The sequence below is a fragment of the Larus michahellis genome, chromosome 8 (assembly GCF_964199755.1).
Source record: "Larus michahellis chromosome 8, bLarMic1.1, whole genome shotgun sequence".
Lineage (NCBI taxonomy): Eukaryota > Metazoa > Chordata > Aves > Charadriiformes > Laridae > Larus > Larus michahellis.
Window position 1 is genome coordinate 4,876,930 of NC_133903.1, and position 16,322 is coordinate 4,893,251.

The 16,322-nt window shown below is 47.9% G+C and overlaps 3 protein-coding genes across 3 annotated transcripts; 1 reads left to right on the forward strand and 2 right to left on the reverse strand.

The window, feature by feature from the left end:
* Positions 1-32: 32 nt before the first annotated feature.
* Positions 33-4,652, reverse strand: PTCD1 (pentatricopeptide repeat domain 1). Its single transcript, XM_074599054.1, has 8 exons — positions 4,050-4,652; positions 3,674-3,814; positions 3,260-3,478; positions 2,528-2,629; positions 1,576-2,334; positions 1,205-1,321; positions 687-869; positions 33-482 (listed from the first exon to the last, which is right to left on the reverse strand). Exons 1-8 carry the CDS (start codon positions 4,650-4,652, stop codon positions 300-302), a joined length of 2,307 nt encoding a protein of 768 aa, XP_074455155.1. The 3' UTR covers positions 33-299.
* Positions 4,653-4,801: 149 nt separating this feature from the next.
* CPSF4 (cleavage and polyadenylation specific factor 4) lies at positions 4,802-11,821 on the forward strand. The gene is made up of 8 exons (XM_074599056.1): positions 4,802-4,938; positions 6,877-6,927; positions 7,433-7,585; positions 8,378-8,473; positions 8,626-8,719; positions 9,185-9,257; positions 10,066-10,158; positions 11,519-11,821. The coding sequence occupies exons 1-8, from the start codon at positions 4,836-4,838 to the stop codon at positions 11,585-11,587; spliced, it is 732 nt and encodes a 243-aa protein (XP_074455157.1). The 5' UTR covers positions 4,802-4,835; the 3' UTR covers positions 11,588-11,821.
* A 2,075-nt stretch (positions 11,822-13,896) lies between these two features.
* On the reverse strand, positions 13,897-16,131 carry ATP5MF (ATP synthase membrane subunit f). The gene is made up of 4 exons (XM_074599063.1): positions 16,027-16,131; positions 15,830-15,937; positions 14,429-14,545; positions 13,897-14,057 (listed from the first exon to the last, which is right to left on the reverse strand). Exons 1-4 carry the CDS (start codon positions 16,040-16,042, stop codon positions 14,029-14,031), a joined length of 270 nt encoding a protein of 89 aa, XP_074455164.1. The 5' UTR covers positions 16,043-16,131; the 3' UTR covers positions 13,897-14,028.
* Positions 16,132-16,322: the final 191 nt, after the last annotated feature.

Genomic DNA, 16,322 nt, shown 5'->3' on the forward strand with positions numbered 1-16,322 from the left:
AGGAAAGAGACAAAACTAGCATTGAGCTAAACCACTGTTAAATCTGATTTTACTCCTTCCTTGTTTAGTACAGGGTTTGTTAAACTACAGCCTACCTACTCCTCTGCAGTTTAAGGAAACGACCTGGAAATGTATTTTCTTCTCCTCAAAACAAAGGACAAGTATTTTGTTATGTAGTTACCACAAGAACTTGGGTTCATGGAAATAAGAAGCAGCTTTACAACAAGACAGTTTAAGGGACCAAGTTCCACGTTCTTCCAGTACAAGGAAGATGCAGGACATCAGCATCCTGCTCGCTGCTACTTCTGCCCTGGCTGCTTCTGCTCAGCCTCTTCTTTGTTGTCATCTACCACCGCACGTTTTGCTGTTCTGTATTTTTCCCAGGGGTGGGGGGTCTCCTCTCCTGCCATTACTTTTAACCACCGATAGTAGTAGCCGCGGAAACCATCAATTTTCTCCAGGTACGGGTTCTTTGACTTATACTGCAAACAGAAACGCAACAAAACAAGTTTCTATTAGAAGAGAGCTGACTTCAGTACTAGCATGCAATAGCTGCTACTAAAGAAACAGCTCAAGTAACTGTCGGCCCAATCAGACAAACTCAGAGGAAAAGACGTCTATGTTTCTCCACTCTTACTGGTGTCTTCTGTGACACCTTCACAGCGTGACCGGTCCTGGCTACTTACCCTGTCAAATTTCGGAGGGTACTGTGCTGCAAACTCCAGCTGGCGTATGATAACTTCATTGGGAGGCACTTGATTATTCCTCATGTCTCGCAGGATCTCTGTGAGGTAACTGTAATCCAGCTGCCTCGCAGCAGCAGCAATGAGGGTGCTGTAGATGTACTTGTTAGGAGTTACTCCAGACCTCTAGAAACAACAAACGCTGCAGTTAGACATGTTTATCTGCTGATTAGCGCAGGACTATTCGAAGGAAAAGGCACATGGGTACTTTCTACACAAGGAGCAAGGCTCTCGCTCCAGTGTAGCAGCCTCTCCAGCGTCAGCACACCCCTTCCCATGAGCCCTCTCTTCCCAGCGCACGTCTAGGACAGCCCACCTAAGCTGGCACCTCTAGAGTTGCATGTTTTTGGAGTTAGAATACAATCACTCACCACAGAAACCTTGGCAGGTCTTTTTATATGCATTAACGCTTCACTTTGCCTCTTCCGGCAGCTCGAACCCTAAGCAGCAGAGCTTATTACCTTCAAATCTGAGAGTAACTGCAGTCCATCCTTCTCTCGGTGGCAAGCGATTGCCAGGCTACAAAAAGTCTGGAGGTTAGGTGACAGTCCCCTCTTCACTAGAGCTGGCAGCATGCTCTGCAAGATACAAGCGTTGACATCAGTTTCCAAAAAGTCTCACTGTAGCTTTCCAGACAGAGAGCTAAAGATGCCAGAACAGAATCCATAATACTAAGAAATTAACCTGAACACTGGTTTATGGGAAACAGTGTGAGATCCTCAGTTTCTACTGTGGATAGAGAAACAGGTCTCACAGCAAAACGCAGGTACTGCTCGAGGCCTGAGACAAGGAGATGGTGACAGGGCTGGTTCTGAGGTGTTTTTTTTCTTACCTTTGCTCCTTCCAGGTCTCCCTGTTTACTTTTCTTCCTTATTAAAGTGTTAAAGAAGGTCACATCTACTTTCACTTTATGATCATCTAGGAGTGCCAGCAAAGAGGATTCTGAGGGGCTTTGGGGTTCCACCAGCTCGGCCAGTAATGTAAACGTTTTAATGTTGGGTTCTGCATTGTCCTCTTTCATTTTATTCAAGAAGCCCTCCACATCCCCCATTAAAGCTAGTCGATCAGACGGTGTGGCCACTGTCCCCAGGGAAACCACAGCTGTGCCAGGCATCCTGGAATCCAGCAAGTTGGGCAGGTTGCAGAAATGCTGCTTCTGGCTTAGGTGTGCTCGTTCGGGCTCCATATTGTTCTGGCCTCTCGTCATCAATGCTCCAGTCCTGCTGTGAGCTACACTGGGGCTGTCAAGAGCAGCTGGTTCTGTTTCAGCCCGAACTGCATCTTTATTTGGTAGCTGGATCAGTTCTTCAGGCTTCACTGAACTCTCCTGAAAGAATTGCTTTTCCAAAGCTTCCACATCCAGCTGGACAGCAGCCACACCCTCCAATTCCTTCTTCTTCTGATTTTTCACCTTTTCCTTCTGCCTCCCTGGTGCAAGCCTTAGCTGAGATGAGTTCTCATTGCTGGGTCTGAGCAGGAGTTCAGAAGCCACGACCGGATCACCTATTCCACAGTCTCTGGCAGCACGCAGCATCAAATTGTAAATGTGGCTGTCAGCCTTTATTCCAAGTTTAGTCATTTGTTTCCAAACCTGAAGAGGGGAAGATAACACCAGATATATGTGGTATTACAGTGAAAGTCTGGTTTACAGAACTTGTCCTAGGAGGAGCTGAACTCCTCCTACTTCATCAGCTCTGAGTAACCTGCTGCCTTCCACGTGTTCAAGTGACGAGTTACCATGCAGAACTTGCTTTTTTCTCCCCGCTTAGAACAAGAAGACATACCTGTAAGGCGTATCGGAAGCCATTTTCGCTGTCCTTTATGCAGCTCATGAGAATGAAGCTGAAGGTCTCGGCTGTGAGAACATGGCCCTTGTGCACGATTTCCTAGAAGAGCAGAGAGAGCATTGAACTTCGCAGTTACCCAAACAGTCTGTCGCAGCTGGCTGCGAAGCTCAAATACCGCTATCATCTTCTGGGGATGCAGCAGCAGCAAAGCATTGGGTGAACTCCCAGAGCTTTGAGCAGAATGATCGCTCCAGGAGAAAAAGAGCCCCAAAATGCCTGTGCAGATCCTAGCTTTTCCCTGATGGGAGCTACAGGGAATTTCGGGGCAGGACCAGTAATCCTTTTAGCTACTCCCAGACAGGCCCTTCTGAGAAAAGCTGCTGTAAGAGCTCTAAAAGGAGCAAGGTATCAATATATCAACATCCTTCAAAATGAGGAACAGACAGACACAGTAGCTGCAAACTCCACAAAAACTTTGTTCGATAAGTCTTTGACGCACCTGACCAGAGTTTTAAAACCAGCCTCTGCAGCTGCCTCCTCTTATGCACTTAATGTTTGGTATGTACCAATACAATTCCATTGTATGAGACCAAGGATCAATGAAATATAAACACATGATGTCTAATTACTTCTGCTGGAAATGAAATAAAAAAGTCTATGCAATATAACAACTTCAGGAGCTTTACCCAGAGCAGACTACCCGTAATACGAGAAAAGTCACGTCTTTACCTTCAGTACATCAAAGCACATCCTGAGATCTGAGCACAGGGCACAGACTTTCAGCAGTGCATGGTAAGTGATCAGGTTCAGCTCTTCATTTTTGCTCTTTAGCTGCTGACGTAGTTTGAGAGCGCTCTGCAGGCCTGAGTCTTTCCACGGCGATTCGGCACAGGCATTGAACAGGGCTGTGTAAGTGGCCTCAGTGGGAGTTAAGCCTCGCTTTTTCATCTAAGAGAAGCGAAGAAGAATTTGAACTGGCTTTTTAGGAAAGGAATTCTAGAATTTCTTAACTTGTTTTTAAGAGTTTCAGGCTAAAAAGGTGCAAACACTAATGCAAAGGCATTTTGGAGACAAAGTAATGTGAAACAGTTTTATCTTACAAAATGTAATGAAGGTTTGAGAGAGAAGAGAACGTAAACCTACATCATTGTAGAGCCTGAACGCCTTTTTCACATAGCCAACCCTGCCACAGCCGCCAATTAGAACAGTGTAATTGCTTTCTTCTGGCCGCACACGCTCTTCCTTCAGCATCTGCACCTCAAACAGCTCCAGAGCCTCCGCCAGCTACAGGGAAGAGGAAAATCCATGATGAGGCAGCAACAGAATCAATTTCAATGGATATTAATATATGCAGCTGTGGGCAGGATGTGGTAGAAAAGACAGAGCACGGGATTCCTCACAAATCTTATTTTACTTCTTTACGTAAAGATAGTAAATGACAGGATGATACAGATGGGACAGAATTGTATTTTTCATCAATACTATTAGAAAACAAATAAGTGAAGAGCAGGGAACAGACCTTGTCATCTTTGATGAGGGCCTTGCATTTTAAGAAGTACCAGTACGGAGTGTTCCTAGGGCCGCGTCGAGGTTTTCTTTCCAGATCTTCCTCTCCCTCTTCTTGAAGCTTTAAATTCTGAAAGCGCGATGTGGTTTTGTGATAATATTTTCTAGAAGAGAATTTATTAGACAGCGTCCCGAACTCCACGCCTTCGTCGTCATCCTCCTCCTTCTCCTCCCCAACAGCTTCAGCGCAGCTGCCCGCATCTGTCTCTCTCGGGTGGCCACCGGGCAGCCTGCAGAAGGCCTGTGAGGCGCTGAACGGCCTTCGGGCCGGCGGCGGCCCCTGCCTGCTCGGGGCCTTCCCTGCCCGCTCGGGGGCTGCCCAGCGGCACCACGAGGCGAGCGGCCCCAGCTGGGGAAGGAGGAGGAGCCGCGCCGCCCTCATGATGCGCCCGTGGCCACCGGGCGGGCGGAGCGGCCACCGGCCCCACCGCCCTCCCCTCAGCCACCGCGCCTGCGCGGCCGGAAGGGGCGGGAGCGGGGCCGAGCGGCGCGCTGCGATTGGCGGAATCCCGCGCGCTGCCCGCTGGGCGGCGGGGTCAGAGGTGCCTCCCGGCATTCCGCGGGCGGGCGGCGCGGGGCGGCGAGGAGCTGCCGCCGCCGCCTCCCCTCTCCTCAGGCGCTGCCGGCGCGGAGCGGAGCGGGGCGGGCCGGGCCAGCCCGGCCCCGGCCGCCCGCGGCCCCCCCGCCCACCACCATACCTCCCCTTCCTTCCCGCTGCCGCCGCCCCCCAGCCGCCACCATGCAGGAGCTCATCGCCAGCGTGGACCACATCAAGTTCGACCTGGAGCTGGCTGTGGAGCAGCAGCTGGGGGCGCAGCCGCTGCCCTTCCCCGGCATGGACAGTGCGTGTGGGCTCCCTCTTCCGCCTGCCCGGGGTGCTCGGGGATGGCTTTCGTCCCCTGTCCCCGGAGCCGCCCGCGGGGCTGGGGCCGCCTTAGGGCACGCGCCCGGGGGGAGCCCGGGTTTGGCTGAGGGGGCTGGGGAGGGCGGGAGGGGGGTTTCCGAGGGCCTGAGCGCTTCGCTGAGCTCTTATCCTTAGCTACACCCTGCTTCTGCTTTCACTGTGGGTTTTCTGTCTTAATCTAGATGTTTTTCCTTCTCTGAAAGCTGCAGTTAGTATGGTAGTTTGTGGTGAATGGAGTTAAAGCCAGTTGGTGGCTGGTCACAAGTGGTGTTCCCCAGGGTTTAGTAATGGGCCAGTTCTGTTAAATATCTTTATCAACGACCTGGACAAGGGGATTGAGGGCACCCTCAGTCAGTCCCCAGACGACACCAAGTTGGGCAGGAGTGTGTATCTGCTGGAGCGTAGGAAGGCTCTACGGAAGGATCTGGAAGGCTGGATCGAGGCTGGACAGGCTGGGCTGTGGCCAGTGGCATGAGGTTCAACAAGGCCAAGTGCCAGGTCCTGCACTTGGGTCACAACAACCCCATGAATGCAACAGGCTTAGGGCAGAGTGGCTGGAGAGCTGCCTGGTGGAAAATGACCTGGGGGTGTTTGTCGACAGCCGGCTGAATGAGAGTCATCAGTGTGCCCAGGTGGCCAAGAAGGTCAACAGCATCCTGGCCTGTATCAGGAATAGTGCGGCCAGCAGGACTTGGGGCAGTGATCATCCCCCTGTATTCGGCACTGGTGAGGCCCCACTTTGAATACTGTACTCAGTTTTGGGCCCCATCGCTACAAGAAAGATACTGAGGTGCTGGAACATGCTAGAGAACAAGTCTTATGATCAGCATCTGGGGAAAATGGGCTTGTTTAGTCTGGAGAAAAGAAGGCTGAGGGGAGGCCCAATCACTCTCTACAACTACCTGAAAGGAGGGTGTAGTGAGGTGGGGTTGATCTCTTCTCCCAAGTGACAAGTAATAGGACAAGAAATGGCCTCAAGTTGTGCCAGGGGAGGTTTAGATTGGATATTAGGAGATATTTCTACACTGAAAGCATTATCAAGCATTGTAACAGGCTCCCCAGGGAAGTGGTGGAATTGCTATCCCTGGAGGTATTTAAAAGATGGGTAGACGTGGTGCTGAGGGACATGGTTAATGGTGGTTTTGGTCAGTGTTGGGTTAATGGTTGGACTCAAGGATCTGAAAGGTCCCTTCTAGCTTAGACAATTCTATGAGCCTAGTACCCAGGCAGGCTGGAAAATGAAAGTTGAGGCATTATTGTGAATAAGCATCACTTTCCTGCACAGTGCTTTATTTTATTTTTCATTCCCCTTGAATAGATGAGGCATTTTAGTCAGGGAGACTTCATCTTTAGGTATATGCGTGGCCTGGACTCTGAACCTTTTCCTCCAGTCTGATAATCTGACATAGGCAGTTTTGGGAGACTCGTAGTTTGCTGAAGTTTTCTGGCTGGGCTACTAAACTTGTGTTTTACTCCCTCAAATGTTGTGATTCCTGTTGGTCAGGATCAGCAAGGGATAAGACGTGAATGGTCTCAGTCTGTTCTGGTCAAGTTCTGCCAGTACTGTAAATACAGGGTTCACTGACATGTTTGACTGAACAGCAGAGGAAAACCCAGTCAATTAAACCTAAATATCTGAAAAGCAAAACAAGCTCTGACAAATCTCTGAAAATTCCCCGTGGTGTTGCCCAAGAAGAACATAGATATTTGCGAGGGCCAGACTTGAACAAGGAACTTATGCAGGAAAGTAAATTCCTGAGACCAAAACCCTGCTTTTCTTTGGATGTTGAGGACCAGATTGTCTTTCTGGGGAAGGAAATATTTTAAAAGTTGCCACAAAATTAAGTATGGTTTTTTTTTGTTGTTCTCTCTACAGAATCGGGCGCGGCTGTCTGTGAATTTTTTTTAAAAGCGGCCTGTGGAAAAGGCAAGTAATATTTCCAATACAACTGTACTCATTGAGGGGGAGGGAGGAAACTAGATGTTCTAGCACTGGCTCTGGTACTCTTCTTTTTTGTAAAGATGAGGTAGAGACAGAGGATAAAAATTAAGGACATTGGAATAACTGCATCAATTGTGAAATAATGGTATTTTTAGAAGAAGTTGGGAGGTGAATAAGCAAAGCTACCTGTGAAGGAAAGGTCAAACTTATTGCAAGTGGACCTCGCTGTGGATGTGCCTGTATTTGTTGCTGTGGTTTGTGGTTGCCAGAGTTAAGAGCTGGAGACTTAAGTTGCGTAGCTCATCAGAGGGTAACATAAGATTTGTCCCAAGTGGCCATTGCCACTAAAGGCTAAATTCATAAGAAAGAGTGATGTGTTCTGAAACTGCTCTTGCAGAGGGGAACGAAGTGGTTTTGTTGCCCTGTGCCTTCTTGTGCCGCAGACGTTAATTGCTCTTTTTTTCCTTCTCCTTGCCCCATCCTTCTGCAGGGGGCATGTGCCCGTTCCGGCACATCAGTGGGGAAAAGACAGTTGTTTGCAAACACTGGCTACGAGGACTGTGCAAAAAGGGAGACCAGTGCGAGTTTCTGCACGAGTATGACATGACCAAGATGCCTGAGTGTTACTTCTACTCCAAATTTGGTAAGGAGCATTGTAGCTCCTACTTAGCATTCCTTGCTGGCGTGGGAGTCTGGTGAAGAGGATCCTGGTGCATCCCTCTCATCTGTCTTCAGAGCACCACAGTTTTTCTGTGTCGGATGATGTTGTTAGATTGTAATTTTTTCAGGTCTGCTTAGTCCTTCGCCTTATTATCCCCCTAAATTTGTGACGTATTGTAGATGTCTTTTCTCTCAAGAGTTTGTCCCTTGCGGGAAGAGGGGGGAAGTTCAAGTTTTTGCTGGGTTTTATACCTTATGTTCTGTTTTGGGTATGAGATGAGTAGGCTGAGCAGTTGGTCTTTGCATGACTCGTATTTTGGGAAGTTGGTGAGCAGCAGAGGGCATGGGAGTGCAAAACTTTTATGCACTTGCTTTCCAGCTCTGGAGATCTGGACATAATGAGGCAACTTGCTGTCAGAAACTTACAGTCTTGTAGGTTTCCTTGGATTGAGGTTAGTGCGCAATTTGTAGTTTCTCCACACTTCTGGTGCACTAAATGTTTGGTTTTTGTTATCATGACTGCTCTTTCAAATTCAGTTTCCGCATTGTTTTTAAAAGCACACATAAATAATCCAGTCTGGTAGCACTTTATTGACCGGTGGTGAGCCCTCGATGTTCTTCATCTAGGTTAAGGCAGGCAGTAAGACTGTTGTGCCTGAACTTATAAATGTTGGTAACAGTTTTGTGGGAGCTACGTGATCCAGGTAATGTTTTGCGAGTCATTTGATCTCGAACCTGCACAATTGACTGAGAGGTGCGTTTGCCTTTGGTACAGGGGAATGCAGTAACAAAGAATGTCCATTCTTGCACATTGACCCGGAGTCTAAGATCAAAGACTGTCCCTGGTATGACAGAGGCTTCTGTAAACATGGTATGTATGTCGTGCAGTTGCAGCTTCTGTGGCTATAAATCAAGGGTAGGGTGTTGCTGTTCTTTCTTTGCGTGATCTGCTTGTGTGCTTGCTACTACTGGGTCCTGGTGTACGTTTATATGAAACATGAACTACTGAGCTTTGTGTTGCAGGTCCTCTCTGCAGACACCGGCACACTCGAAGAGTCATTTGTGTGAATTACCTAGTAGGATTCTGTCCAGAGGGGCCTACCTGTAAATTCATGCAGTGAGTATGCTCCCAGCCTTGTCCTGCAATCTTGTGTTTCCCTTGTAATCCGGTATACGTCAAGTGAGGGTGCTCCAGTGCTTCCCAATGGCTTTGGAGATTTGGCCAACGTTTGGTTTGTTGTACCAATTTGAGGATACGGGGCAGGGCCTCTTTGGGGAGTTACCAGTAAGACTCTGGGGTGGTGATCAGATGCCATCAGTGCAGTGGGATCACAGGGATTTATATTTCCAGAAGACTTCACAGGTAGAGGGATATACTACGTACTGAGTTGTCATTTTTGTGTATGTAATTGCTGAGTGTCCGAATGCAAAGATAAGTGGGGAGGGAGAGGTCTGTTTTCCTGTGAGCCAAATTGAATTGGCTGAATATTTGTTTTGTTGTTGGGAGTTACTTGACTGAGTGGCTGGTCAAATGTGGGCATATGATTTGAGAATCAATTTTCTTGTTTTCCGTCTAAACCAGCCCTCGGTTTGAACTGCCAATGGGAACCACAGAGCAACCACCACTGCCTCAACCGACACAAACACAGCAAAAGGTACACAATTTCCCCGCCTCCCCTACGTGCTCACCCTCAAAACACTTCCCAGTGCTTTAAAAGAGGGTGTATTGTCTAGTGGTCAGAACTGGACACCCGGGCTCTTGGATCCGGCTTGCTGCAGAGCCTTGGAGAAATATTCAATGAGGGAAAACCTTTCCTATTTTACAACTGGGTGTGATACTTTTTTGCAATTAAGAATTCGGAGACAAATCCTAATGAACACAAAGCACTGTCCCTTCACTCCCCTCCTCCCGGCCCTCTCATGTCCACTGTCTGATCACAACAGACTGCTGCTGCCTTGGACCGGGACCAGGGTGTTCTGTTGGCAGTTCTGTTGCTTGGGGCACTGCCTGGAAGGGAGGGTGCTATGCAAGAATTAGTCAGTGAGCAACCCTGAGGGTGGTTGTAGTGATGAAAGCCCTACAATTGCTCCGACTTTACATGGAGATCTAGTCACAGAACGCTCCCACGTTACACAGAAGCACATCATACGTGGTTGTGCAGCAATCCGCCAGTTTTTGTCATCTGCGTGACATCTCTCAGTGATGACAATTATATTTTAGCAGCCTAAACCTACTCTTTAAATCTGCCTTCCAGAGAAAAGCAGGATCGCTGAGCTTTGTAAGCCCCAGAGCTTGATTTCTTCTCTCTGGTGCTCCAGCTGGCAGAGCACCCACACAGACTGGGAGGAAAATTGGTCATTTGATACGTGGGGTGCGCTTTTCCCTTTTTAACAAAATAACAACCATAAAGGTCTCTATCCTCGATGCCCTTAATGAGTCAGAACTCTTCTCCTAACCAACAGAGGACGCCCCAAGTCATCGGAGTCATGCAGTCTCAAAATAACAACACTGGGAACAGAGGACCCCGGCCGTTGGAGCAGGTCACTTGCTACAAGGTAATTTAGAGGGAAGGGATGAGGAGGGAAAGCAGAGGGTGCTAGATTTAAGAATTACAGAGTGCATGTCACCTGGATTACCTCATGCTGCTTTGCTGCTGGTGACTTGTTGCGGGCAAAGGAAGGGGCTGTTGTGATGAGGGGTGTTGGTCCTGCACAAGGTTTTTTCACAGTGTGAACAGGCTCACAAAACGGGCACTCTGCTCAACAGACATTGCATTTTGTGGGAATTAGCATTGAGTTATGAGGTCTCTGCATCACTGGTTTGTCAGCTCGTGGACTTGCTGTGACAATTAAGGCTGCTGTAGGACAGATCGTGCTGGTCTGCTAATAAACAGGAAACCCTACCACAGTGGTAGTTAAAGGAGAGTGCCAAACTGTATGTTTCAAAACAAAAGTTAATATTAGTTTTATCTCGGGAGTTAATTTGCTTACGCTTGGTGACTGTAGAAAGATTTTCTTCTCTCCTGTTAGCCTGGAAGGTCCTTGCAAGTCACAGAAATTGAGTATGCAAAGGCTGTTAAGCGTTTCAGCTGTAAATGCACACCGTTGCTGTCAAACCAAGGAATGAGCTATTCACCTTGGTTGCTCATTGAGGAGCACCAGTAAAACTTTGACACAATTGAGTTTCCATCTTTGTTTATTTTTTCACAAAAGCCCCAAGCCTAGCCACCAGAAAAGGGCAAATAATCTTCCCATCCCATCAGTTTTGGCAGTTCCATCGTTGTACATGCCAACTTCTGTGCCTTAGGTGCTTGTTTGGGTAAAAATTACTGTGATAGTAAGTGGCCGAATTCCGTTTCACTGAAAACCTTTTATAGCTGCTTATTATTTTAGCTGCAAGTAAATTATATATCTGGAGAATGCTGTTGCACCAGATACTGGCATTTCTCACTGGGCTTGAGTACTTTCAAGCTGCAAAGTTGTGAATCTCTTGTTCAGACGCACTTTCCTCATCAGCTATCCTGAATTAGACAGAGGAGAGTCCCTGTGTATCTCTGACATAGTGCATATCACACAGAGTAGTCTTGGAAGCCTCAAACATTGAAATTCTCCCTGTGTGTTACGGCCCTTCACTGTTTGTAGCGATGAGCTGAGAGCTCTCTCCTTTGTAGTGCGTTATAATAACACGGCGTCGGGTTGCTCCCAGCACAGAAGCAGCTTCTCCTCCAAGGAGTGGAAATAACCCATAAATCGTGTCCCTTGCGACACCGTGTTTCGCTGCATCTGCTAAATGTTGCTACTTCCATATGCGTAAAAGCTTCCATATCAGAACAGTTGCCAGCTACCTTAACAAAAGCAGCTAGAGGAAAAAATACCTGTAACTGTGTAATAATTCCTCTCTCTCTTTCTCTTTTAGTGTGGTGAAAAAGGTCATTATGCCAACAGATGCACCAAAGGACATCTGGCCTTTCTCAGTGGACAGTGACAGAGCAGAACAAAGAGTGCAAGGGAGCTATTACACACTGAGCAAAGGTTTCTGCCTAGCACTATGTCTTGAACTATTAATCAGGTTGTTTTTTAATGCCATTACTGAAAGAACTGGTCAGAGGCTGGCTGCTGCTAAGCAACATTTTTGTAATTGTCCACAAGTGTGTGTTTGGGTTTTTTTTATGTTTTAACCTTTTTAAAATAGATTTTGGCCTCCGCCTATTTTCATTGAGCCCTGCTGAAAGGTAGATCTAAAAGCCAATAGATTTGCAAACCCCTCACCGGTGCAGCGCTCTACGTAACCGCATCTTAACGCCAGTGTTTCTTTAAAGTGTTTTCCTTCTGCCACTTCTCTCTGGAGAACCTGCAGCGTTTCAGCCCTCCCTGTGGAAGCAGGAAGACTGACTGGGAAAACTAATACTTGAAATGCCTTCCCTTCAGTGAGGATGCAGGGATTCTGCTGTCCTGTAGCTCATAAAAAGCAAAGTTGTGTTCCCTGGTCCAGCCTGTTGTAGTCGGTAAGCTCGTCCTGGTGTCTGACTTAATGCGTCACCTACATCAGGCTGTAAAACTCTCGTCCACTTGCTTTGTTTCTGTGCTTCTTGCTATACTGAAGGTTAGAAATTAATCTTCTGGGTGAGAACCGATCAAGGGGAGAATAAATTGGCATCTCTGTGGTTAGCCAAACAATGCAGAACGATGATTGTAGGAAAGCGGCAGCTGTGCTCATTTTCCATTTGCAAAAAGCGAGGAGGGAAATGAACACGGCTTGAAGAGCAGGAATAGAAGAGCCTTGGCTCAGCCCCCCCTGTCGTCCAGCTCACACTGAGCAGGTATTTCCATAGCCTAGAGAAGATCAAGGAGTGGAGATGTATATTCTTATGGAGCACTGCTTTTAGAAGCGGTAGAGCATTCTTCTGAGAGCAATTTTTGCAAGCCAAGCCCCATTCATTTTGTGCGAAGACAATTTCAAAAGGGCCAATGATAAAATGTGAATTAAAAAAAAAAAATTGCACCCACAATATGAGCCTTATTGATTCTAACCCATCTCTCATTTGCTGACTGGCTTTATACTTTGTTTTTATTGAAATGTGCTGATGGAAAAAGCTGGCTGTGAATTTTTTTTTTTTTTTTTAAGAACAAGATAATATGACTAGATTAAGAGAAGTGACGAGAGCCTATGTTGGTTTGAATGACTGCGGTTATTTCCCTGTGGAGAGTCGGAGTCAGTCACAATAGAAGCTTCAACTGTAAGCGACAGTGGTATGACAGACCATCAGACGCTTTTTTGTAGCGCGTTGTGCCCCCAGAGGCTGAACGGCGGCCACACAAGATCTGCGCCTAACTGGGCACGTGGAAAGGGAACTGCAACACTCTGGTGTCTGGCTGCCTTCCCTGTCGCGTTCAGGTCTTTGCTACCTGAACAGATGTTTTCCAAAAGTGAAAGCCTCCCTGTTAACCACTGAAGCTCTTGAGAGATTCTTCTTATCCCGTAACAAGCGTTTTTTGTTCTCCCTCCTATTCAGAAAAGGATACCGCAGGCTGTACCTGCAGTGCCCCGCTGCAGTCGCAGGCCTGGACAGGGAGCGTTGTGGCAGTGGGACGTGCTTGCTTAGAGGGGCACGCGAGGAAGGGCAGCGGCTGGGGCCAAACCCACCAATGCTCTTTTCGGCTGTGCTTATGCAGTGTCTCCTGTTAAACTTCTCACCACTGCACTTAAAGTCAAGAAGCAAAAGTTTTCCTTATGCTTAACTTCATGGACCTTAGTTATGTTAAAGGTCTCTTAAGCTTTTACCCATTCAGAACAACTTTCCAGCTTCTTTTAGGAATTAAAGTGGGTAGAGTTTTGACAGGAAAGAGATATCAGAGGTAAGAAGCCTTAGAATCCCTGTGGCAGAAAGAGAGTTGCAAACCTCCGTAAAGCTAAACCAGCCCCATCTGAGGCAGCGCTCTGCAATGATGGAAAACTGCCCAAAATACCTGCAGTCCCCAGGTGAGAATCAGAAATGTGGCCACACCAAGCCACCTAAAGCTCAGGTACTGTTCTTTAAAATCAAAATATTATATCCTTTCAGCTAGTTGTCCAACCTGTACATAACAGCTATTAAGAAGCACCGCAATGCTTTTTACTTTTATCGAACAGTTAAATAGGAATGAATTATAATAGCTTCCCCAGTTCATAATGCAACCCAAGGGGCAGACGCTTTCCCAACCATCTCTGAACATATCCTTGAGGGTGGAAACTCTTAAAGACGACAAACTCAACTTGCACAGTACAATTAACAAATCAGTTATGAGAGTGTCAGCTCAGTAAATGTAAAGTGTATGCACTTTATTATTGGTCATAATGGTACAGATTTTAGTATGAATACTTCTGATGTCTTCTGTCAGGGTAACTGTTCCAGGAGCCAATCTGTTCAAGAGCTGCACCTTCACACTTCAGTGGTACTTCCTGTGGCGGTCATGTTCTATATAATTCAAAGTAGAGCAAGTTAATTTCACTGAAGTCACAAGAAAAAAATACCACACCTGGAATTACAGGGAAGAAAGCACTCTAAAAGAAATCTAAGCATGTAGTTTCTAAGTACTGTCGGGTCAGACAGGCAACAAGATCTAAGTTTTCTTCATCGACAAGCAAATATCAGTGATCTGATAACTTACTAAAAGCATTCATGGCTAAAAGAAGTTTGCTTGCCCACAATCTCAGATTCAAGCAGCAATGGTTAGCACAGTCCTTCATTTTATTTCTAAAAGCAGCAGCAGATTAATTGTTTTTATTGCCCCAAGCAATCTTCCAAGCTGCACTATACACTCAGCCATACATACTGCTTTTACTTACTCAGGTGACTGTAGCTCCAGATGTAGCTGATGACAACGTAACCAGCAAGCACCATGGAAATACCACCCAGGCCCCCTTTCTTTACATTGATATATTTATTGTAGTATCTGTCATAACCTGTGTAGGAGACAAGTTGTTTTTGTAAAAGCCCAGTGAATTGCATGGTTTTCTCTGTTAGAAAGAAGCAGTTTGGTTTCGCAGAACTTCAAGAAATTGTTTGTAATGAAACACCTGAGGGTCTCAGAAGCAAGTCTAAGAGAAGGCAACCTGGGTCTTAGTTAAGCAAGGTGAACACAAGTTTATAGCGCTAAGCCTTAAAAAAAAAAAAAAAAAGGGAAAAAAAAGCCACATATTGTTTTTCCCTAAACGTTATTGTGACTTGCATGAGCTCAAGCTGCTTTGGAATTATCTAATTCTTTCATATACTTTATGTAGATGCTTACATTTGATATTTTGTGTTTAAATCTACCTGAATGCCTTATCTATAGCAAAGGGCATCAGTCAAAACCTTTGCCAAGCAGTCTATAAAAGCCCTGTGTCCTTTCTTAGCATCTTTAGGGATCAATTGCATTTTTTTTTTTATTTACATGTGATGTTGGGAAACCTCAAGATTTTCAGCAAATAGGCTCAGGAGTAAGGTCACCATGTTTCCTCTTTATACAAGAAGGAATACTGAAAACCTCTGGAGGATAAGGCCCATGCAAGGAACACATTTACAGATGGGAGAACAAGACACTACAGGCACCACTGTTCTGGGAAAGCAAAAGTCACCCTGAAACAGCCCCTGTACTGCTGGGTCCTTCTTGCCAGAGCCAGAGATGCCCATGTACTCATAGAATCACAGAATGGTTTGGGCTGGAAGGGACCTTAAAGACCATCTAGTTCCACCCCCTGCCCTGGGCAGGGACACCTCCCACCAGACCTGGTTGTTCAAAGCCCCAGCCAACCTGGCCTTGAACCCCTCCAGGGACGGGGCAGCCACAGCTTCTCTGGGCAACCTGGGCCAGGGGCTCACCACCCTCAGAGTGAAAAATTTCTTCCTGATATCTAATCTAAATCTCTCCTCTTCCAACTTGAAGCCATCACCACTCATCCTATTGCTACATGCCCTTCTAGAAAGTCCCTCCCCATCTTTCCTGTAGCCCCTTCAAGTACTGGAAGGCCGCAATAAGGTCTCCCCGGAGCCTTCTTTTCTCCAGACTGAACCCCCCCGACTCTCTCAGCCTGTCCTCACAGCAGAGGGGCTCCAGCCCTCCCAGCATCTCCGTGGCCTCCCCTGGACCCGCTCCAGCAGGTCCCTGTCCTTGTGCACCTGCCTCGCTCCCTCAGGAGAAGGGATTCACACCCTCCAGCTCCCCGCCGGCCGAGGGGCTGCGGCGGGTCCCCCTCAGCCCCCCTCACCTCTTCGCACGGCCCCCACGATGCCGCCGGGGGTGAAGTCTCTCATGGCCAGCCAGGTGGGCAGCTGGCCCAGCTTCACGTCCAGCAGCTTCATGTCCTTGAGGGGAACTGCGGCACAGAGAGAGAGACACAGCCCGGTCAGAGGGGAGAGGGGAAGGGAGGGAGCCGCGGTCACCTTGGCGGCCGGCCGCACTCACCCGGCGGCTGCGCCATCTTGCCGCTGCTGCCCTGCGCCGCCGCGGGGGAAGGCGGGAAGGGGCGGGCGGCGCCGCTGAGGCTGACGGGAGGAAGGTCGGGCGGGAACCCGGATGTTGAGGCGGGTGGCCAGGGCTTGGCGCCATGTTGGGCGGGGCGGGCTGGGCCGCGCCGTTCTCCTCTCGCGACGGGGCCGTTGAGGAGGGGTTGACGCCCGCGTCGCCTCGTCCCCGTCCCGTCTCCTCACCCGAGGCGGTCGGTTCCCCTGTGGGGGCTGCACACGCTGCCTCAGTTGCCA